The sequence below is a fragment of the Sinohyriopsis cumingii genome, chromosome 8, assembly GCF_028554795.1.
Source record: "Sinohyriopsis cumingii isolate HCF-2022 chromosome 8, ASM2855479v2, whole genome shotgun sequence".
Taxonomy (NCBI): domain Eukaryota; kingdom Metazoa; phylum Mollusca; class Bivalvia; order Unionida; family Unionidae; genus Sinohyriopsis; species Sinohyriopsis cumingii.
The window spans coordinates 13,701,938-13,726,481 of NC_142968.1; the positions used below are offsets into that span (position 1 = coordinate 13,701,938).

The 24,544-nt window shown below is 34.9% G+C and overlaps 1 protein-coding gene across 1 annotated transcript; it reads left to right on the plus strand.

The window, feature by feature from the left end:
* Window positions 1-17,735: 17,735 nt before the first annotated feature.
* LOC149793005 (putative E3 ubiquitin-protein ligase HERC4) lies at window positions 17,736-24,544 on the plus strand. Its single transcript, XM_089968935.1, has 5 exons — window positions 17,736-17,958; window positions 21,429-21,466; window positions 22,219-22,575; window positions 23,288-23,673; window positions 24,279-24,544. Exons 3-5 carry the CDS (start codon window positions 22,310-22,312, stop codon window positions 24,542-24,544), a joined length of 918 nt encoding a protein of 305 aa, XP_089825061.1. The 5' UTR covers window positions 17,736-17,958; window positions 21,429-21,466; window positions 22,219-22,309.

Below are 24,544 nucleotides of genomic sequence, written 5' to 3' on the forward strand. Positions count from 1 at the left end.
TTCTTGTCAAATAGAACTAAATGAGGTACAATTGTAAGTTATATGGACGGTGAGTCACAGCAGTTTACTCATTTAAGATCATCGATGCTCGCGTACGTTTCAATAAATCTATTATCGATGATAAATCAAGTTTCTACACTCGCTGTCAGAGTCGCTGCAGATTCGCTTTATATCAATAAAAACTATTCAGGATTACTAGAACAACTACATATCGGTACTTGTGCATCATGGGTTCGTGGAGAATAAAAAAAGAAAATATACTTGATTATTCCGAATCAGCTGATGTTGAAGTTAAGATAAAATAAAGATATTTATTGTAAAAAACATCAAATATTAAATCTATCGTCTGCACCATCGGTGTACGATCCAATAACTAGAAATAAAACAGTTTACCTAAACGGACCTGATGGTTCTGGTAAAACCACTCGAGCGATCGAACTGTTTCAGAACTCAGATATGATAATGCTAACACCCACAAATAGATTCGCGCGAGAGATGAAACAACGAGGAGTACAATCATGTACTTATCATAGCTTCTTCCGATGGAAGGGTGATGAATGGACTCCTGATCGAATGGGAGAAAAATATATTCCGAGGATTATAATATGGTATGAAATATGTACAGTATCATCAGAAAAATTAAAAACATTTCTTGATTGGTTATTAACAAGAAATACTGCCGTAATAATGTGTGGCGATCACGGTCAACCACCACCGTTTGTTGGACTATCTCCACATAATTGGTTAAAAAATTTCGTTGATTATTACGAAGAAATAAATGATGATCATAGAGCGCTTGATGCAGAATTAAGAGAATTTAAAAAATTAATCAGACTACAGCCGAATAAAATTCAATGTGAAGTAATGCGTGGAATAATTTCAGAACTTCGATAAACGACTTTCTGCAGACGTGGAAACCGAATGATCTCATAGTTGCAAGTAGAAAAATAGTTCCTGATATACTTCAACGGGAATTGTTTCAGTTACATAAAGAAAAATTTCCAACATTGCCAGTTCCGTTATGTTATCGACCAGCTGATACACGGCGGCAGAATATTGATGTTGATATACCAGGACAGACCGAGAAACAGAATTTAGTATTAAATGATATTATCACAGTTGATATCAACGCTGTTGAAGATGCATTATCGTTGAACAAATCTCCGTGGACAGTAGGATATGCAATGACGATTCACTCATCTCAGGGATTAACTATTTCTGATACAGTTGTTTGGATTATAGATGATCGTATCGAGTGGTCAAACTTAGTTTATCTCGCTTTGTCTCGAGTCAGAAGAATATCTCAGTTGCGGAGGATTGTCATGGAATCTACAGAAATTGTTAATGCTGTCCTCGACGATAATATAATAAGAAAAAAATTAGCTGGTTACAGACAAAGCGACAAAAAAAAAAATAATCGAGAATTTGATCTCGACGTTGAATTTATCAACGCGCTGAAACAACAACAGAATAATCGCTGTGCAAGTTGTAATTGTGTGATGTTATGGAGATATTCGAGTAATAATCCAAGACAATTTACCTTAGATAGAAAAGATAGTAGTCGCGGTCATACACGCGAAAATACCATGTTGACCTGTCTTGAGTGTAATCGACGTGGAGGAGCTAATCAAGTGATCGCGGTGGTAATTGTGTATCCTCAGGAATCACCTGTAATTGTTCACGTGTAAATCCACGTTGAGGAGCAGTTAAATCTAATCTGTAGATTGCGGGTCTACCCGAGGGTCTTGTAAAGTTAGATATCTTATGTGTGGTAACACTCCAAATAGGATCAGTCGCTCTTTTTTTACCACCTTCGAGTTCACCGGGTTCATATAAATATCTTACAGTAACATTACCTAATACTGGCTGCGCTGAAAAATCACGTCGTTGTATTGGTATATTTTTTTTCGTAATTGCATTAATAGGTTTCATGTTGGTTGTTCGAGTTACTTCATTTTTTAACGCAGGTATCACACTTGGTAATCTTGCAACCCATTCACGAGATCTCTTGTCTTGAATAAATTCCTTCGCGTATTGATATCCAAATAACCGCTCAGCAAGAGTTCGATTAAATCGCGCAACAATTGCCTGATCACGATGAATTGCAGTGTGTCCTCGTCTGATGTTGACATTATGCTGCTTCATCAGCGATGATACTGGACCAAGAAATTCTTTGCCAGGATCAACCTGTAGCAGCTGTGGCCATTGCAAGGGTCCACGTTGATAAATTCGTTCAAACGCAGAAGCTACTTCAGCAGCTGTCTTTGTCAATAATGGTTCTGCTTCTTTATATCTACTTGTAACATCAACAACAGTTAGCGCGTATTTGTACGGTTTTCTACGTACAGTATCATGTAGTAAAAGCAGAATATCAGCCTGATGAACTTCATTAGGGACGCTGAAATCGAAATACGCGTACTGAATTTGTTTCGGTGGTGGTAGGTAAATTTGCCATATTGCCTGTTTGGATAACCATTTTTTAGCAGTAACCCGTGTGGCTTTTGCTGCCTCGGCGAGTTTACTAATTGCTGTGTTACCTTTCCAGTATCCTCTTGGGGAATAATAAATCGTTTCCATTTATAGTTAATTACCAGCACCTAGCGTTAATTTACCTTTCATCGCGGATCTTATTAACCAATTAGCTAATGATTCTCTTACATTTTTATTTTTATAGAATTTAACGCATGAATTAATTTCACATCTGCGATATGCCTGTCTTGTAGATTTTCACTTTTATACGCTACATCATGAACATGACACGCTTTATCAATAGTGTTTATTGGATACTCGCATGGTTTTGGTTGATCTTGATTGTCAAGTCTGATATCAAGTCGAGTACCAGGACCACAATAATTATATCCTGGTAGATGTTTTTCTCCTGGGTATTTAGCCCACGGAGTTCCTGAGAACTTTGACATTAATTTAGCAATATTACCACCATCTTTTTTAGGTAAAAAAGAAAACTTTTTTCTGTTATATACTGCACATCTTCCACCATATGCTATTCTCGCATTTTTTGTTGTAACCGTGGATAGATCATTAGTTGGGGTTTTAGTTCTACAGTTTAAACAATATAGATTCATGTATTTATATAATATGGATATAATTGATTTCTCAGCGACTCGAAAACGAAAACCTGTCAAACACCATCCTGCGTTACCGAATTTCATCAGAATGATTATAATAGGTCCATCTGGATCGGGTAAGACGCAATTACTACTTAATCTGATAATGAGATGGTTGAAATGGGATAAGTTGTATTTGGTAGCACGATCAGTTGATGATCAGAGATGCTACGATATGCTTAAAGATTTCAATGAAAACGCGCGATTACTGGACAAAGATAAAGATGTCATCGAGTTTATAACCGATATTGATGAAGCACCATCTGTATATGATCTAAATAGATTCATTAATAATTTGGTTGTATACGATGATGTGATGCTGGAGAAACAATCAAATTCAGCTAGAATATTTTCTCGAGGTAGACATAAAAACATTGATATGATATATGTTACTCAGCGATACATACAGATTCCGAAAATAATCAGGGATAACTGTAATGTTTTAGTTGTGTTTAATGGCGTAGACACACATACGTTGCGCAATATTCATCAAACTTGGTGTAGCGGAGATATGGATATAAATAAGTTTAGAAATGTCTTTTCACGAACGAAAGCTACTCCACACGGATTTATAACGATAAATTTATATGATTCTAGATCCCGATATCGTGTAGGTCTCGACAAAATATTTGGATAAATTAATAGCAACAGGGAGGGCGCGACCTCAATTAAGACGTAATTGCGTAAACAGGGTGCATAATAAACTAGAAAAAATCACCAACGACAATGGAGTGATATTAATTAGAAAAATTCCGGAAAAACTCTCAGTAAAGTGTCGACGCTTTTTTAAATTTTGTCGACGCTTTTTTCGATCATTTGTAGGAAGGCTTATTTTTGACGTTTCGACGCTTTTCAGACAAAGGTGGGTTCGCCCTCCCTGCTGCTAAAACAGAGTGGATCTGTCTTGTTTATTTTCTTTTTTTTAGTTAAGTAACATTTCCATCAGCAGCCTTTTGACTGCAAAAGATTTTCAGAAACGCGGTATCTCCCCAGTAAACGGCCTTATTATGACACATTTCTCCTTACGCAGGCAATGCATGATAAGCAAACATTTTAGGTATAGCAAAGTTTCAACTGATATAGACGATATCTAACGTTCTAAAAGTTTCTCATGTACCTAAATATTTCTGACAGGAAATACAAAAACCATAAACATCTAAAAGTTTCCTCTGAAGCAACTAATTCAGACGAAATATAACTTTTAAAAGCTTTTGCACAACACATTATCTTTGTCGACCAATATGTATGCGGCACCGAAGTGAGAAATTAGCAGATGAAAGTGTTCAATGTTGTATATAGTGAATTTCAGTTTTAATATGGTGAATTGAGTTTTTTTGCGTTGTTAAGTTCCGTTCACTGTGTCGAGGTATTTGATTATATCTGTTGAATGGCACACCGGAGGATGAAAGTCCAATTTCCTCTGTCGCACTTTCAGATTTTATCTGTCGGCGATTGAAAGTTCCGTTACGCCTGTAGATTTGTTATTGTTTTAAATATTTTGAAACTGGAATTCACTGTCAAAAGTTACATGGCACGATGAGAATATCCACTTTAACAACTACAAATAAGATTGAGTATTAAGATATATCATTTGTGTATCCAGTAACAATTTTATGGGCAGCCGTCGCGGCCAAAATTACATTAATCAAATGATCTAGTATGAAATCAAATGATTTAACCTAGCAAATGAAATGAGCAATCCAGATTCCAAATGATGTGTTGTCACATGAAATGATTTAACGAACAAAACCGAATGATGCATTTAGATTTCAAATGACGTGGTATTAAATGAAATGATGTAGAGTGAAATGAAATGATTTAACCCACCAAACGGAATGATGAATTCAGATTCCAAATCATGTTGTGTGATATGAAATGATGTAGCATGAAATGAAATGATCGAACCCTAAAAATGAAATAATTAATTCAGATTTCAAATGATGTGGCGTTAAATGAAATGATCTGGTATTAAATAAAATGATTTAAAGAACAAAACGGAATGATGATATCTGCTTCCAAATGACGTGCTATTAAATAAAATGATGTAGTCTAAAATGAAATGATTTAACTCAACAAATGAAATCATGAATTTAAATTCCAAATGATCTGGTATTAAATAAAATGATTTAAAGAACAAAACGGATTGATGAAATCTGCTTCCAAATGACATATTATTAAATGAAATTACTAAGTATGAAATGAAATTATTTAACTCAACAAATGAAATGATGAATTCAGATTCCAAATGATGTGGTATTAAATTAAATGATTTAAAGAACAAAACGGATTGATGAAATCTGCTTCCAAATGACGTAGTATTAAATGAAATTATGTAGTCTAGAATTAAATGATTTAACCCAACAAATGAAATGATGTATTCAGATTCCAAATGATCTGGCATTAGTTGAAATGGTCTGAAGAACAGAATGGAATGATCAGCTCATATTCCAAATGATGTGGTATTAAATGAAATGTATGGAATGTAAACGGTCTGATCAAAGTGTAAATCAGCTAGCGTGAATCCAAACAAACACGGGGGGGGGGGGGGGGCGCTGTTATCTATGACGTATGATGTCAGCACGCCGAAACATAATCGACGGGCGTATTTACAGCATTCGGCTGAGATTTTTGCAGACGACAGTTGGACAGCAAAGCAAAGGTAAGTGTTTCTTTTCGTATTTTATAAACAAGAACAGTGTTTTCCAATCAGCATAAAGTGGTTTTATCCACATTAATAATTGTGCGTGTATTTTTTTTTTCAAGTTCTGCCCTGTACTGCGCGAATTTCTTAGGCTTCAACAAAGCGAGATCTATCAACTAAAGAGATTAAATCTTGATTTTATTTGATCAATATTAATTACCATGTTTAATGACCTTACACACTAAGCCAAAAATGTGTTTCCCGTCAATTTTGGTATATTTTACATTACCGGCCCTACGTGCATACGCATTATTCGTCAAAGGTCTATATGTTATCAATTATTTTTCCGCTATTGAATCCAGTTTGCAGCGACATATTAGTGCTTTTTTTCTTCTTTTATATTTCCTCTTTGATATCGAATGTCATTTTTCTTAGAATCCCTTATTCACGACTCTTAGTGAACTTCAAACACGCCACTCTCCTTTCCAAACGTATTGAAAATGGGGGGGGGGGAGAGGGAACTTAGTCATATATTTTGAAAGAATAATACGTGAACAAAAAACAGTTACCTCCTTTGGAGTGTTTTATGGCGAAGAAGAAACATAGATCATGTTTGAATAAGCCCACAATTTAGCAAATGATGTATGAAAATAACAAGGAAAGGCCATGGATTCTATCAGAATTAAAAAAAAAAAAAAAACAGCATCAGCGATTTGTAAGTGATACCACGTAGCCCTTAGGGTAAAGACGTTCTCTCTCTCTCCCTCTCTCTCTCTCTCTCTCTCTCCAATAGAACGGTCGATGCTTGTACTTTCTACTTTCTGCTGACTGCTGGACCAATGCTAGATTTTACCTGATATCCATCGACTTAAGTAGTGTCTATTTGGTATGTATTTGTACTTAGCTCAATTGCCCGTTTCAACATTTAAAAGAATCTCAAAAAGTAAACCAAAAAATAGTAATAATGGGAGGAGCAAATTTAAAACAAATTGAATTAAAAAATACAAAAAGGTGTTTAAAAAATTGCGACCTCTTGTTTGGCAGCCTGACACATAGAAAGATAAACGTGGGTATCAATATAAAAGAGCCATTCATTTTCAAGATAAAAAATTTGAAAAAGTAAAATTGGGATGAGCGAATTTGAAAGAAATGCCAAAAAAGGTATTTGCAAAACAATTGGGATGCCACAGCGAGTTTCGAACTCTCGACATCTTGTTTTACAGAAACGAAGCATATTTTATCACTTTTCTACTTTGATGTCATTGGCAGTGCCAACAAGAACAAAATATCAAAATTAATAATAATAATAATAATAATAATAATTATATGTCATGTCAAAAGTAACAAATTGTCACTGCCACAAGAACAATGTATGTTTTAAAGCATAAATACATTCTTACTTTGCATGCAAGCATTGGCGTCCTAAAGGTAAATGTCATCGGGACGACGAAGATAGCCCAAGGGGTTTTTGGTGCCACAACACCTCTGGCACCCATCCATGGTTTTGGTGCCCCAATGCCACTAGCGTACGGAGCAAACACTCCGTCCGTACCCCAAACCCTCCTTTACAACACTATTGCATGCAAGTTTATATTATCTACTTCCTTCTCCTGACATCATATTAGACCTAAAATCAACGTTTCTTAATCGTATGCTTCCAAATATAAGTCAAGCCCTATAACTCACTTTAGCCCACCCCCCACCCCCACCCCACCCCAGGTTTGATTTCCTTGTTATGCCACTTAATATCAGATAAAACGAATGAGCGATATTAGTTTATTACTAAAATAATCCATTTTAGTCAGAAGAGATTCAAACTTAGAATTAAAGTAGGACATTATCATCGTTGTGTATTCCGAGACGATGAAACATAAGGTAGCTAGGGTAAATCACCCTTAGCTGATGATGTGATAATCTGTGGAAGTGAGGAAAAAAATTGAAACGTTTGTGTAATTGTGTCACAGACACACAAATATAAAAACCAATTCCACAAAAGCACTGTACCTCTTCATCAAATATTTAAGTCCAGTTTTCATCGGTTCCCAAAAGTGTTTTAGCAAAACAGTTTTTTTAGATGATCACAAATATATACAATCAGGTTAAAAATAATATATACAATCAGGTTAAAATAATGTTGAAGCAAAAGATAAGCAACCTCCAGCTCATCATCATTACCATTAGCAGCACTTTCATCATTGTTGTCATCACCATACCATTATATCAGTTTAGATAATTCATTTTCTTCTTGTTCTTGCTCTTCTTCTTCTTATAATAATGATAATAGGAAGAAGAAGAAATAGATTTATTTATTTATTTATTTATTTATTTATTTATTTGTTTATTTATTGTCATGGTAGCTTATAACTTTTCAGTACTGACTAATTTTAAGATCAACCAATAACAGCGTTCTCTCCAAAATTGTATAATCCTGTCAGTTTTACAGGCTTCCACATATCAAGAAACTCGGTGTATATGTTGCTTTATTTCTTATATATTGGTCACTATAAAGGAGGATGTACTTTAGGCATGAAATTGTTTTGGGGCTATATTTAAGATGTATTACCAGTAAACGGTAATACTATATGATTATATGTTTATTAGAAGTAACACTGAAGAAACTATGGCTATTAAAATATTAAATCAAAATAAATAATTTAAAATAATAATAAAAATTAAATTAAAATAAAGGATTTGAAAAGATATTAACATGGAAGTTTATAAATGTTTATGATTAAAATTTACACGAACCTTGTGCATGCAACATTTGTGCAACAAGTTTTATCAATTTGCATAATAATTAAATAGTTATTCTTTTGTAGCTTCTATTTCTGTCCACATTTCATTTATTTTCATAAGCCCAAGTTTTAGTCTTTTATCTTCCAATATATGTAAAACCTAGTATCAAAATAATAACTTTGTATTTTATAAGAATATCTAGTTTTAATTAATTATTCATGTCAGTTAGTTTCATAATTCCATTCCAGTTTCCATCTGCACATTATTTCTGGTGCGTCTACATTTTTTTTTTATAAAAACGAAGATGGAACCTTCATGGTAATATATGGTTTTGTAAAGTTCCTTGAAAAATTGTGAAAACAGAAAATATTTTACAAGAATCATAGAGACATGATACTGGGATAATTCAGAAAGAAGAAAAGAAATTGATTCCATTGCTATCTTTCTTTCGATATATGTTTCAACACTACAAGGACTTCCATATTTGTAAAGTGGTATGTGATAAGCCCTTAGAAGGACAAACTGTTCACATCTCCAAATATATCAAACAAATTAACATGGAACGTGTATCAACAATTAGCATCTCTTGATACTTTAAGTTTGGGTCTGTATGAAGTGTTACAACTTTATGGTGTTAAACTAAGTAACAGAAACAAGCGAAACCGTAAAGTTTAAGAAAATCTAACTTTGTGCACCATCAACAGATTTATTATGTCAAGTAAATTTTTCTTCTTCTTCTTCTTCTTCTTATTATTATTATTATTATTATTATTATTATTGAACATGATATTTGTGCTGCTGGTGTCTTTAATTTATTCTCTTTATACTGTTTTATTGTGGTGCTGTACACACCTACAAGCACTTCTCCGCATTTTTCTGACATGTCTGGAGGCGCCACCAGTTATTAGTCTAAGTGGTGCTAAATAGTGATGGTGATTGTAATGTTTTGTTATTGAAGAATAACTCCAGTAGCGGTCTATAACTTTTCTCATAGATTTTATTCAATACAATATGTATATATGTCAGCAGTATCACATGCGCAGGCGCGCACTGAGAAAATATATTATGAAAAGGAGAGCGATAGATGCATTCCAATCAATATGTGTGTACAGCAAGTATGACTTAGAACGAGATGAGAATAATGATAGCGGATGACATCAAATTAATATTACGTATAAATATGAGTGACAAAATCATACGTGGTAATTTTTCTAAAAGAATTTTGTTCACAGTATAAAGACTTAGTTCCTAATGATTCGACGCCAAACTATATAAACAATAAGTTCAGTAAAAGGACAAATAATGTCAATACAGTTTCTGGTCTATCGATACTACGCTCTATGCCAAATTATAACTTTCTTCTTTCTAAGCCCGAAATGGAATTGTATGAAAATAGTTTGAGTCCAATCATTTGGAACTGTCTACCTATAGATGTTAAAGAAGAACCATCAGCGCATTCCTTTCGTCACAGGAATTTGAAATGGACACAATCTAAATAATGTATATTACCGGTTATGGTCAGCTTTCCCCTCTCTGTGTGTGTGTGTGTGTGTGTGTGTGTGTGAATGAAAAGTTTTCAATCATGCATGTTGGTGTACACAATGGTTTTCTGTGCTATATCAACACTTAATTGTTCCTGTGTATATCAATAATTAAACCTTTTCTGTACGATGTTTGTTTCTCAACTGTATTTTATATATTTGCCTCTACATATGTAGATAATAAAGTGCCAAAAGTGAGGTTAGTTTCGGTACTAATTGTGTTACCATCATGTGTAAGACTATTATTATTATTATTATTATTATTATGCAAAGAGAAATTAACATTGAACCAAAGGTGGAAAACAAAGAGAAACGCGTGAAATTAATATGTAAAACTCAGGCGTGGATGTGAGTTACGCAATCAGTGAAGTATGCATTAATAATAATAATAATAACCTATCTTTAACGAGGATAACACATTTGGTAATGGCTGACCCATCTGCCGTCTGGTCCTCAGTTTTTTTAATCGGCTATGTTACAATTTTTTTTTTAAATATTTAAAACAAAATAAGAAATTTAAAAAATGCACAAAATAAAAATATAAGATCATGCACATAACCAGGTATCGTCGCACTCATTCTGTGTGTGACTATACTGGGAAACATACAACTATGAACAATATTCAATACACACAATACACAGGTACATACATTTCAGCATAAGATCTGGATATATCAATCATGGATATGATTATAAAGTTTTCTATTCAGAGCTTTTAGTATGCCATTCCAGCTGGTCTAGAAAAAATTTTGTTAATGATATTTTAAAAGAAGCAAGGGAAGTTGAATTACATATCCTCATTGATAAGGAATTCCATACAGTAGGTGCTGATACAAAAAATGAGCTTTTGTAATGTTTGGTTTTCGACCGAGGAATCTGGAGATCGTTGTTAGTCGTCGATCGGAGATTACGCTCATATTTAATGATCTTGGTTCAATTATGTTAGAGATATCATCTGGAGAAAGACCGTTGAAAGACTTGTATGTCATAATTCCTTTAAAATAAAGAATACGTTTTTGGATAGGTAGCCATTTCATACGTGAAAACAAAACATTTGAGGGAGTCATAACAGAAAGTTTCAGTATTATTTGGGCTGCCCTTTTCTGGAGTCTATCAATTCTGGACAGATTATAATTTGATGTGTTTCCCCATATGGTACAGCCATAATCTATCAGTGGTAGTATATAACCCGAAAAATAAGTTTCAAGTGATTGTGGAGGTAGAAACTTCGAAAGCAATTTTAACAGTTATTCTTTTGACTACCATTGCACATAGGTTATCGATATACGCATTCCAGCTGAGGTGTTGATCAATGTAGATACCAAGAAGTTTCTGATTTTTGACAATAGATACGTCTAAGCCATTTTGAGTTAGAAGTAAATCCATGTTAGTAGATAGACGCTGCCTTTTTCCAATTGTCATACATTTCGTTTTAGAGATGTTAATCTGCATTTTATTTTGATGACACCAAACTGATATATTGTTGAGGTCGATTTGAAGTTTATTTTTAATGGAGTCTATTGATTTACCAGATAATGCAATGTAGAATCATTGAATGAACGATGGGATATAGAATATGGGGGCGATTATTAACTGGGAAGGTAAGGTACAGTGTGAAAGAGGTAAAGTATGTGGTGGGGAATTATGATTTGTTATAGGCTGCTATCAATTACTAGTTCGAAGTTATAAATGAAACAGAATATTCCAGGTGAGCATCATTTATCAATGAAGGGTGAACTAGACTCAGTTGGTAAAAGACGGCTTTTATTCTGCATACTAACCTGGATGGTGAAAATGATAACAGTGCATTACTGGATATTTGCTTCCTTTTGATAATATGAACTAATAGGTTTAATCTATATGGCGTATTTGTATTAAACGTATACTAATTATTTATTAATTACAAGACACCAGTAAAGCTGCGGAGACACGATTGCCCTCAAACTATTTTTCTCATTGATCTTAAACCCTGTGAGGCCATAACATCAACCAGCTGTTGATGTAAATCAGTTCTAGTCCAGTGTAGAATGTCTGATTAATTTCTTTGTCAAGAACTGTTGAGTGATATTTAAAGCTAATTAGAATTAGGCTAACGCTACATCTCAAATCCTGCGTATGTTAACATTTAAAATGAAACGTGACCTGGTTCTGTCTCTCATGTGGGTTTCACAGTCTTCCCAAACGTGTGAAATATCAAGTTTGCTTGATAGATGCTGATTTGCTTTCATCAAGAGTCAAGTATCAGGGTTTTTAAAAAATCACTCGGACAAGCTCTGATACTGTGGTAGGCATGAGCATTAAATGTCTATAGTTTTCCGATTTCTTCAGTTTCTTTAAATCTTGCCATTTTCTGCTGCAAGTTTTCTGGTGCCGGTGGCAAAGTAGCTAGTAATTTTATAAATAGATTTAAAATTTTAAAAGCAGTTCCCGATATGGCATGGGAAGCCATATACATATATTGGTTTGGCTTGCTCATGAGACACAGAAAGGATATATATATTTACAAATAATAAATTAAGTAGACTTTTAGAAACACCGCGAAAATTGAGAGAAATTAGGGAAGTTTTAATTAAATATAGAGACAGAGTAGATTTATGGGGTATTGGAAAGGAAAAAAACATACGGGTGGATTAGGGAAAATGCAACAGAAAAAGTAATGAGCCAAGTAGAGTTGGAAAATAGATACGTAAATTGGAAACTAGCATGGGGGAATTGGATTAAGTTAGGATCTTTACAAATACAGAGCCTCTGCTTTAAATACATGCATAATGTGTGGTTAACAGGAGAGGTTGCAGTGCGGCGGCATATGATCAGAGTATCGCCTAAATGCCCACTGTGTAAAAAATATAACTTCAGTAAGACACATACAATACTACAGTGTGAACAAAGACAAACTAAAAGACAAAAAGTAATCCACGAGATAAGAAAGACAACTACATATAAGACACAAAATCTGCTATACTTGGACGGGAATTTTGACAAAAAGACTTTATATACAGTGACGGATTACATAGTGGACACAATGAGATCATGTTGACAAATAATAAGACTAACGGACGCTCTCCTGCCAGAACACTCTTTCCTTCTATATAAAAAAAAAAATTCCTATACTAATTTTAAATACTTACTATTTTTCTACCTTGCTTTGCTTCCTTCCACTCTTTCATCAAAAAATGTCTCGGAAATTTTGGCTAATAAATAAATACAAGATAACCTGCTCGAGATGAGAGAAATACACCAAATAAATAAAGTATGGACCCCATCTCGAGCACAGTTACTTATCTCTGACATACGAGAGCGGTATATATAACACACACCCAAACCACTAAGGTTTTAAAGTTATTGAGTAACACACCGCATTCTCGACAAAATTCAAAAACAAAACAAAAATCCAATCAAGGGAGAAATAGAACAACTGGGTTATAAAGATGATTTAGAGCTAAGTCCCAACACGTAAACAAATATAGCAAACAAAACAAATAGCGGGGCCCCGAGTGGCCGAGTGGTCCAAAGCGCTCACCGTTACGGATCACTGCCATCTCACCTCTGTCTGCGTCGGTTCGAGTCTCAGATTCGGCTATTGTGGTTATGTGAGAAAGCTTGCCAGTAGCTTCTCGTGGGTCGGTGTTTCTTTCCGGGGGTTTTCCGGGTTCTTCCTCCGCCATTAATACTGGCCGCCATGTATAGCCTATCTTGTGCTGAAAAATGGCGTTAAATCCTACAACAACAACAACAACAACAAAACAAATAGCACCAATATATAGCACTCATGGGACATAGGGGACCTGTAGCAAAGGTCACTTAAAAAGAACTAAGGGAGGAAATCCGGAAAAGGTGACATAAACCTTATTCGGACGTACAACCTTATAGATACACTAGGGCCATTTTAGAAATACCCCGATCAAAATTTCTAAACTCAAACTTTGATTTTAAAGTTTAAATTCCTTCAAAAACAATAACAGATACAACACATCTATGGAGGGAAACACAAACACATAAACAATTTCCTCTTTGGTTAACTGGGGTGCGGGCTTCTGTCTAGTCCCCCCCCCCCCAAAAAAAAGTAATTTTCTTCTGATCAGTAGTAATTCAGCAGGGCAGTATCCATTCAGTAATGATGTTGCACGATAATGTCAAAATAGTTTTGTAAGGATCGTCTGTCTTTTTTCAGCATTCTTGTCATTATTTGTATATGTGTTGTACATACATACATACATACATACATGTAGAGTGTGTTGATTTCTTTCAATACCAACTTGTTTACAAGGAACAATTTGCCATAATTTAATAAATAAGAAAAATATAATTAACAGGGCTAGGAATTAAACTTTCATTACTAAGTGAAGGATAATATTCCCGACTTTCTTATGTATGCGATTTACTGTATGCAGTTGACCAACAATCTTTCTTATAAAGTTTAAATCCTTCGTGTCCACGTCTAATTATGCATAATTTCAGCATCAAGACCCGACTAACATGTTTTATAGGAAGAATCTTAGTAAAACAAATCAAAAGTCGCCGATGCCTTTACTCTGTGCATTGTATCAGACAACGCTACAACTTGTCCGCATCATTACATTATGCCTTAGGGTTAGACAGCATTTACACAAGATAGTTCATATGTACCTTTGTGTAACTGTCTTCAGGAGCTTTATTCATTATGTAAAGCATTTATATCCTGGTCTCCTCGATCGTCGAAAGTCGATGCCATTTTGTTCACTACAGTAACTCAGAGTTACCTACAGATTCCCCACTTCCAAGACCTCACGTTTCTAGCCATGAGCACTCCGCTTTTGACACTTTTTCTACACTATTCTACGTATTTACTATCCAATTTGATAGACATGACGCTACACACACACACACACACACATCCATACACGCACGCACGCACATACATACATACATACATACATAAATACATACATGCACACATACATACATACATACATACATACATACATACATACATTATTACGACTCTGTCGTTTTATATATGTAATAGAAAAGTGTGAGAAGCAACAGACTGTGAAAAAGTCAACAAAGATTTTATTTCCTTTGATTACAAAGTGAAAATAAAGAGAAAGAAATTATGGTATTGCGAATTAAATCCCAAAATAATCATAGAATTGCAGACAAAAGTTCCGATGATAAGAGGTATGAATAAACTTTAGTGGAAATCCAAATTAAATCCAACGTTAAAAGGTTGATGTGCCTGCGATGGCATGTAAAGTGTTGTTTTGTCAAGTCTTTTGTTGGATTGCAATAATACAATTATATCCTTTTTTTGTATTTCACTATAAATCCAAGTCTCTATTTCCAAGAATGTTATCAGAGTACGTTTGTATTTCCAGGGAAGAAATAATTGGAATAACTAAACTTCCAGCCCATATGAACTACTGGTCACAACAATAATACAGAATAATTCTACTAAGATTTTAAAGCACAAATGAATAATTTTTCCAGTGACAATATTATATAGTCCACTACTTGACCTCCTGTCACAATAAGCATTTTGTCATACAAACCCTTACAGAAGGCTCCTAATGTTTACAAAATAAAATCTTAGTTGTAATTATGTATAACTATTTCTAAAATTATAATACAAAATGTAGTAAACAACAGGAAAACCTGGCAATTTATGGGGAATTTCCAATAAACTAGACCCAGACCAAAAATAAACATGTCTACTTCTATTGATAGTGATTTTAATATCAACCCCATACTCAAAGATAATATTTTAGCCATATATTACTTGTTCACAGTCTTTAATATAAAATCAGTAATTAAAGTCGAATATAAAATGAACTTGAATTTTTACAGGGTTAAGTCCAACATACAATATTACATGACAATAGTATAAAGTGAAATAAAATTTTTAAAACAAAACTAGCAAGCAAACAATGCAAATTTAAACATACATACATTCATCCACACATGCACACACACACACACACACACACACACACACACACGTATTCCTCATTGTGACAACCAATTCATTGATATTACAGAACAGAAAATGATTCATACAAGCAGCTTGCACGCAAGTACTGTTTATGGCGTTCCATAACTATTACCAATTTTGTTCTTAATTCAGACATGAGTACAAACCTTGATGATGCCATATCTATCTTGAGGAGGGTCGCAGACCAGATTTCCTCCACCTCATCATCACTTACATCCTCTGCATCTGGTTCATCTGCGAGTCAGACATCATCTTCATCGGTATCGGAGGAACACATACGCTTGTTTAGTAGAACAATGGTATATAATTTCAACAAACTTCTCCTTTCTGCACTGTTTAATTCCATGAGCTACATCATTGTCATCACGGTGTTTCGTCTTTCTGTCTGTCATCCTGAGTTGTTGATGCCACGAAGATTTTAAAATTGAATTTTAGCTTAATTTTATGCAATTGTCCCATTTAATCAATTTAATTAAGTTTAGTGGATTCAACAGCCACTAAACTGAATTAAATGCTATGCGAAAAACAATGAAACTATTAACACCGACTAATTTTTAGTTTTGCCTTTCCGTAACTTGCTAATGTCCTATTGCTAATGTGTAAACATATAATATCCGCGAAACTTTAATTAAACGTTATGATTCATAAAGTGTGTTTTCATACACATAAGCCCTATAACATTCATAGAAGCGTAGTGTATCAAATAGGTCTTCTTTCAATAGAAGAGTAAACGAATATCACCATGAAATGTTATCGATTTCCCCCAAAATATAATGACCTAGGCATCATCTTTTGTTATATGAGAAAAACCCACATCATCTTTTTTCTGTACATTTAGACTTGTCACATGTTCTTTTTGTTTTGCACAGAGATTAAATCCATATAGGTCAAGAACTGGTAGGACTGATAACAATTTGGTCAGGATTGATGGGAGAAGAAAAGGTACCCTTCATTATCACTATATATCACTATTTTATATAGTTGTTTTATTTCTGTTTTGTTTTGTTTTTTGCCATATTAAGCACCCAAGACAACACTTATGAATGGAAAAATACATTTCATACAATGCATCAGATTGAACGTGTACACACAGACACATACATGCTTTCACACAGATAGGTTATCCCATATATATATATATATATATATATATATATATATATATATATATATATATATAGTCAATATATAGCCTTTGCTGTCTTGATGTGAAGTGAAACCAGCACCACATCACTTCAACATTCAAGTTAACCACTAGAATAAGGCACAGTGTTTGTTTCTTTTTAAATATTCTGTACTAGTATTATTTTGAATATAAAATAAGTACCCCAACTATTGTATTGACTGCCTGAATGATGTGTGTCTGTCTTACGATGCACAAATGTTAATATGTGTTTGTTTCTCCCCTCTTATGTTGTTGTTGTTTTTGTTCTGCTATGTCTTTCGTTGGTGTTTTTGACGATTCCCAAATTTACATTGTTCGATTTTGATGAAATGCCTACGTTTAAAATTTACAAAATGGAATTTATCAGATTTTTTCACACACAATTGCAACAGAGAATATGAAACCTAAGTATGATTTATAAATACTTGCATGTTTATTTCTTACTTGAATTTTTGTTCAACAGGAACGTGTGGGCATCCATGTCTCACAAACACATACCTAGCTGCTTCACTCATGCAACATAAACTTATATCAAGTTTTAGGAAATATTGCTCATTTTTATGTCCTGATTCTAGTCACCAAAACAAGTAAACTGCTGTGATACATATTTCTATTTTAGGTCGCACTATGACTCGATCATTTGTTTGTCTGAGTTCCAATACTTCTACTACTATTCCATCTCTGGAAGAAAGGAGAATCCTACGTAAAAATGGCCTTGGGGAAAAGAAAGTTATTATTCCTGCTGATGCTTTGCATGACCAAGTGAGACAGGCCATACTAAGGTAATTATGTTTTAGAAAAAGTAATGAAAGGTGATCGGCAAATTTTTGGAATGAAGGAAACGAGTGAAGTGCATGCGAATAAATGCTTGTATGTTACGTTCTAAATCTATAGAGAATGAACTGTAAAAAAAAAGCAACAGCAGGTAGGCACTGTGCAACTCGGTTTCCTCCTCTAGGTTGCTCATCTAGTTACAGTTGAAGTCATAACAGAGAAGATACACCATCGCTTGTTGATGTGAGTTATATCTACTGTTTTTCTTGATGCAAATGTCTCTTTCAGATTGCATCCCTGTGTGCACTTCTATTTCACAATATACAGATTTGTTGAGTCATATAACATAACTTCCTCTCAACAATGCGAACATGTACAAATTCCCATCTTCAAGTTGTTCCAAGCCTCAGCATGAAAAGAATATTCCATCTGGAAATGTTTTTCTCCAATGTTTACTTAGAATATTGTTTCTTGGTAAATCAAACAATTAAGTACTTATTGCTAAACCATCAAGCTTATGTGTGAGTGGGAGTGGTGGAAGCTAATATTTGTTGGTCCATAAATTATGCGTTAAGCTCCTATTGCATTTTTAAATAGAATATTTTACAAAATAAAAGTACAGAAACACTATGTAAAATATGAAATGTACAGATTCAGTAGATATTGTCTATTTTATTTATAGACTTAACTGCATCCCTTTTTGCGATTAGTTTTAATACTGTACTTGTAAGACCAGGTGTTTTTCTTAACGTTTATGCGGACAAGTAAGATTTGGTTGAACAAGCTATGTCCTACGGTTTACTTGTCAAAATCAAGTAAAAGTATAAACCAAATTTTAGATACGTTCACAAAACAATATTATCTGAGTAAAAATAATTGGATGATATTCAAGAAATTACTGAAATATAAGACTCGATGGCGATTCCTCTCAGTACTCAACATCATCCATTCAATATTTCCGGCCTGAACCAACCTTCTAAATAAATTTAACCATATCTTTATTCCTGAAATCCAAACGCCAAACAAACACATTACATAATTGTCTTAAAATTGAGTTTAAAAGTGAACATTGATATAAAACTGTTATCCGTACTCGAAAATAAAAAAATGTAATATTCATTATGTTACACGGGGGGAGTGAATGTCCCTCCGTATTTGGTTTTCGTTATCTAGGGGTTGACCGCCTTCGATGTTATTGCTCGGTTCGAGTAAATGGAAATATAAGTGGTGAAACTTATAGGTGGAATAGATAGAGATCTGAGCAGGTATATAGAACAAACCAACACGAGCCCCCGTACATGTAAACAAACAATTTAATCAATTACGTACAAACACTGTGAAAATTCATTACATCAGGAATGTACTCTGCTTTTAGAAATTTAACTTTCACCGAAATACAAAGAAAACGCAAATAGATTAAAATAAGATAGTCGATCTGTTACTGATAGATTTAGTTCATCGTAGGATCGAGTGAACAATCGAATCAACGTCTTGTATGATTTCATAACCTGCTCGTCCTCAGTCTGTTTTTGCTTCCTCTGTCGCTGTTCAGACCCCTTGGATCTCGGGATGATACTTTCTACCACCCGTCTCAGGACACTCTCAAAATACTTCTTCAGAGATTAATACGTCGCAGGGTTGCGTCACAGGATTATATGTCTCACTGCACTCTTCTCTATGCTTCTCCGTATAGGTCTCAGAATAACATCACTCATTCGTTCATACGTCTCTGGAGCTATTTTCTCCCTTTACTGTCAACGTTTTTTCTCCCTCTAATCGGTAGATTAGTTCGTCGGTTCCTTTCGACAATCGTCCCCTTTTTGGACAACAGTTTTACGGAAATTTCTTGCAAATTCCCGGAGTCGTAACCTTTGGGTTTCCTCTTGTAGGAAAAGCTTAGACTGATTAAAATTCGATGCGGGCGATATTAAAACCTATGAAATTTTGTGTTGGAACACGCCATCTCATTTAACGTACCAATCAGAATCAAATATCTCTGCCGCCTTTTTCCAGAGGCGCCAAAGTCAGGGTCAACTTGACCCTGGTAGTTTGAGTAACAGAGTTTCTGCATTCTCTCAATTGTGACAACTTTACCATGAAAATGAAGTTTTCCTTGTCCTAAAGTGTCCGCCTGGCTGCTGTATAAACAAATGTTTAATTAGGAACAGAATTCTCCCTCTAAATTACATTACCGTACACGGTAGTATGGCGATATGATACTCGCTTGTCTCCATAAATCTAATTAATGGTTGTCTGGTCTCAGCTAATGTATTCTTGTTAGATCGACATAAAATTTGCCACTTCACACATTATCTGTTTTCCAGCTCTTTTCCGGCTTTAGATCAGTGTGGTAGTTTTGAGCTGTTAACGCTAAAAAGCAACTCCAAAAAAGTTTTAACCGCAGTAAGTCACGGAAGATGCAGTGCAGAAGACATTAGGGAGTTCGGTACAGGTCGCATATACATCAGGCCGATTCAGAAGAGTATCGCTATAATTGATATAGAAGACTCCTTTGAAGAGCAAGAAAAGTGTTTGTCTTGTTCAAGCACGGTACCTATAAAGGACCTGAGAGAACACATGCAAACTTGTCAGGTAAGGTAGCCTGACTATCAATTAATTGTATCAGGTATTTTGCTCATGTTAAAGCTTTAACATTAATCCAACAGTATGTTACCTCCGTTTATATGCAATTCATGTATATTAGACAAAGGTGCAATTTCTAAGGGCTGTCATCTTCGCAAGGCAAGGTTCCAATATGATAACCTATCACCGCCTCGGCGTATCGGGCAGATATTTCTGTGTTTCATGTCTATGAATTTCACTGGATGCAACGGCAAGCCATCGCATCCAATCAAAATTAAGTTGTTCAAATGTGAACACTGTTCCTACATGATTGGGACAAGGGGAACACACAGCTAGAATGGACTGATAAGTAAGCAATTTTCTAGTCCCAGTCCGTGTTTGCACAATTTCCTTTCTCTCAAATACACCTGTAATGGCTTCACTCTGGTACATAGTCATACTTTCGAGGTTAAACATCCAAAGTATCCTTTTAGGTCAATTGCCTCCAATATTTTCGGCCAATGTAGAATGCACCACGCTATTGGTTACTTGGCATTATGTACGATGGGAGGCAGTTCAGTAAATCCAATAGATGTCGCTAGGACAAAGCACCAGTATATATGTTCGATCCGCCAAGGTGTAGATAGGATTATCATATCGGAAGCTTGGCTAGCGAAGATGAAGTGCTGTGTAAATGAAGTTTTGCTTTGCTTTTCTGTTGAGAGTATTTCTTTTACAAACTTTACTGATACCTAGACAGAATCAAAGGGTATGCATTTCGTTTGGTTAGAAAGTGCCTGTTGTTTAGATCACTAAATTTATGCGATGGTATCATGTGTGCAGAGTATTTACGTAATGTTGGGGATTGAGAGTGTTATTGCTAAAAACGTACCCACATATTTTTTATGATTTTCAGAAATCAGGAGAAGATGCAGATTTCATTGAAATTTTCAAGTAAGTTTTATGTCTTTGAACCTAGGTGTTAGATCTACTTGACTCAGGACTAGACAATTTGTGTGACGGTCTTCTGTCCATCCTTCAATACTTGATTATTTGCCTTAAATGATTCATATTTGTGCAGAGTGTGTAACTAACTCCCTCTACTTTTGATAAATGATACATATTTGTGTAGAGTGTGTAACTACCTGTACATTTGATAAATGATTCATATTTGTGTAGAGTATAGTATAGTTGCGTGTACAACTGATACATGATTTACATTCGTACAGTTCCTGCAAACTTTATATGTGATTTACTGGAAGTAGACTGCATATAAATGTATGGAATCCATTAAACATCACAATAGAGCATCACTTTAGTGAAAAAGAAAGTGAGGCTCCAGTGCAGATTGATCATACATTATACATTGTCCCCTTTGCTCAGTCCACTGGTCACTACCAATGTAAACTAACTAAATGTCCTGTTGGTGGATTTTTACGCGATGTTTTGCTTCATTGTCAATCCTCTTGCATGTTACAGAGTCTGATGATGGAATTTAATCATCCTTGATTAATAAATATGCCACTTTATAGTCATTCCAGTTGTGTCCTACATATATTTCAACTATTACAGTACAGTTCTTATCTAAAATGTATGTCTTGTAGAATGCATATGCTTGTTATGAAACTTACAAGACGACATAAATCTGAATCGATCTATAAGCATCTGATTTGTCAAATGTTGTAAATATATTTATGTGTTTTCAGCGATGATCCAGCTAACGTTAGTGAGCAGCCTAGTGTTGTAACAACACACAATAACACCAGTACTGTAGACCCACCTCTCAACACTGGTGCAATGTACAGTAATGTACCCACAGTTCCAACTATCAGACAACAGGATAATGTCGTGGCCATGTTTCCCAACTCAGGGACTAGCGAGCATGCTGGTATAGCAGCAATAGTACAACGTACCAGTGAAGAGCATGGTGCTGGATCAAGAAACACTGAACCTCATAATGATGTAACCGGACATCCCAACATTGGTGATCTGCATCATACTGTAATGACAAATTACAGGTCTTCTTGTTTAGTTGACAACATGGCTGTGATTTTGGAAGAAGTGTAAGATGTTTTAAAAAAATATTTTTCGGAAAGATCCAATTATGAGATGCCATGTTGTATGGTTGCTGTATGCATTCATGCTTAGAAAAAAATCGATCAATAGTCTTTGATCAAAGTATATGAAAAACAAAATTTCCTTCTTGAGGCCAATCTGTGCCTTTTCAGCGATACACTACTTTATATGAGATAGTGGAAATTATTTTGTCTAGATGAGTCATAATAACGCATGATAAGATGCAGCTAACTCTAATTAGTTCATTTTACATGCTGGACTATGTATTTTTGTGCCAAGTGACCTGTTTATGTTTCCATCTGCAAAAAGGTAACTATTTTCTTAATATTAAAGACTGGTTTAACACAAACACACGCACACCGATAAGCACCGATTGCTAACATATCTATTAACTAGTTAATCTTGTTGGATATCTTCTGCTTTGTTATCCAAGTAAAATATATTAATTCATGTATATAGCTTGGCTTCAGTTACATGTTTACAGGTGATATCTTTATTTCTCACTGCCACATGCATATGAATGAGTGTTTGCCCTTTGAATTAGGAAAGTTAGATACAACTGACAAATTTTAAGATTCTTAGACTCCGTTGCTTTTCTTTTCTCTTGTTTCAGTATATATTGACGCCTTCTTAGTTTACAAAATTCCACCTCAATTCAGTAATTTAAGTACCTTGACTTCCTCTTTTTTGTTGCCACAGCAAGGACATTCATGACCCAGTAGCTGTCTTGCGCTATTTTCAAAAATATGTAATGACTGGAAGACAATTAGACCAAACATCATTAACAGAACCGCTGGAGGGTGAAACCCAACCCATCTATGTGTCGCGGATGAATATGTTTGCAACAGGAATGGAGGAGATCTTGGAAGCGCCCAACCTTCTGGTACCCCTTGAGGTGACATTTTATGGAGAAGAGGCTTCCGACCTAGGGGGACGAAGGAAGGAGTTCCTCACTCATATGATGCAAGAGATAATAAAAGAAGAATGTAGACTTTTTGAAATGAGTGAGGAGGGTGCATACACACTGAAAGATGACTCCGGTGGACTTGAAAGGAAATACTATTTTGGTGCAGGACTAGTTTGTGGTAAGTGTTATATTTTCGTTACTTGCTGTAGATTTAATTTTTACTATGCTGGTCATAATTCGGCTATCAATGGACAACATATTTGCAATGTGAAAATTAGGCAGAGCACAATACGCTTTCATGTTAATTTTTGTGGTTAATAGCTTTGGTCTGCAATTTGGTAAGCAATCGATAAAGCAAATCGTTTGTCGCGTAAATTAATGGTATAGGTCTTTCATTCTGTTATTGAACGAAAGTATACCCTCTCTCTCTCTCTCTCTCTCTTGACATAAAAAGCGATCCTAACTGTTTTAGCAAAAATATTTCTGACATTCTTTAACTCCTATACCTCAGTTTCAGTTTACACGACATTGTTGCAGGAATGGTCAATACATCGCTATTTTTGGCGTGCACTCATGTGTCACGCGTATTTCAACACCTAGTAAGATGTGATTGCGATGACCCACATTTCTTGCTTAACAGGCTTTGCCTCGTTTTTGGAGTTAATAATCGTGAAACAGAAAAATGATTCATTTGGTTTAAATATATCTTTCATTCAGTATCACACCCGCGTCATCTTTGGTTTTCTAAAGTACCCATTCTATTCTTGTTAACAATATTTTTAGGTTTGTCATTGATGCAGAACGGGCCTCTACCATGTTTCCTAACAGAAGAAAAATTGGAAACGCTCCTGTCCCAAAACTTAACACCAGTCCAGGCACAATTTAGAGATGGCTTAAATCGGCTTGGTTTTGTTGCTGTAAGCACAAATGAGTATCTAAACTTTCCCAAACCTGCAGCTGTAACTAGGACCTATAAAACTCTTGTAACCTGTTATCATTATACACTCAAAATCTTGGCAGTGATTTTGGGACCACAATATACAATATAG

What these genes read in the sequence shown, in the direction of transcription:
- LOC149793005 (XM_089968935.1), top strand. Translation starts at nt 22,310, where the DNA reads ATGTACAGTAATGTACCCACAGTTCCAACTATCAGACAACAGGATAAT. An exon ending in GCTGTGATTTTGGAAGAAGT is followed by an intron (nt 22,576 to 23,287) that starts GTAAGATGTTTT and finishes TTGTTGCCACAG; the next exon opens with CAAGGACATTCATGACCCAG. An exon ending in TGGTGCAGGACTAGTTTGTG is followed by an intron (nt 23,674 to 24,278) that starts GTAAGTGTTATA and finishes CAATATTTTTAG; the next exon opens with GTTTGTCATTGATGCAGAAC.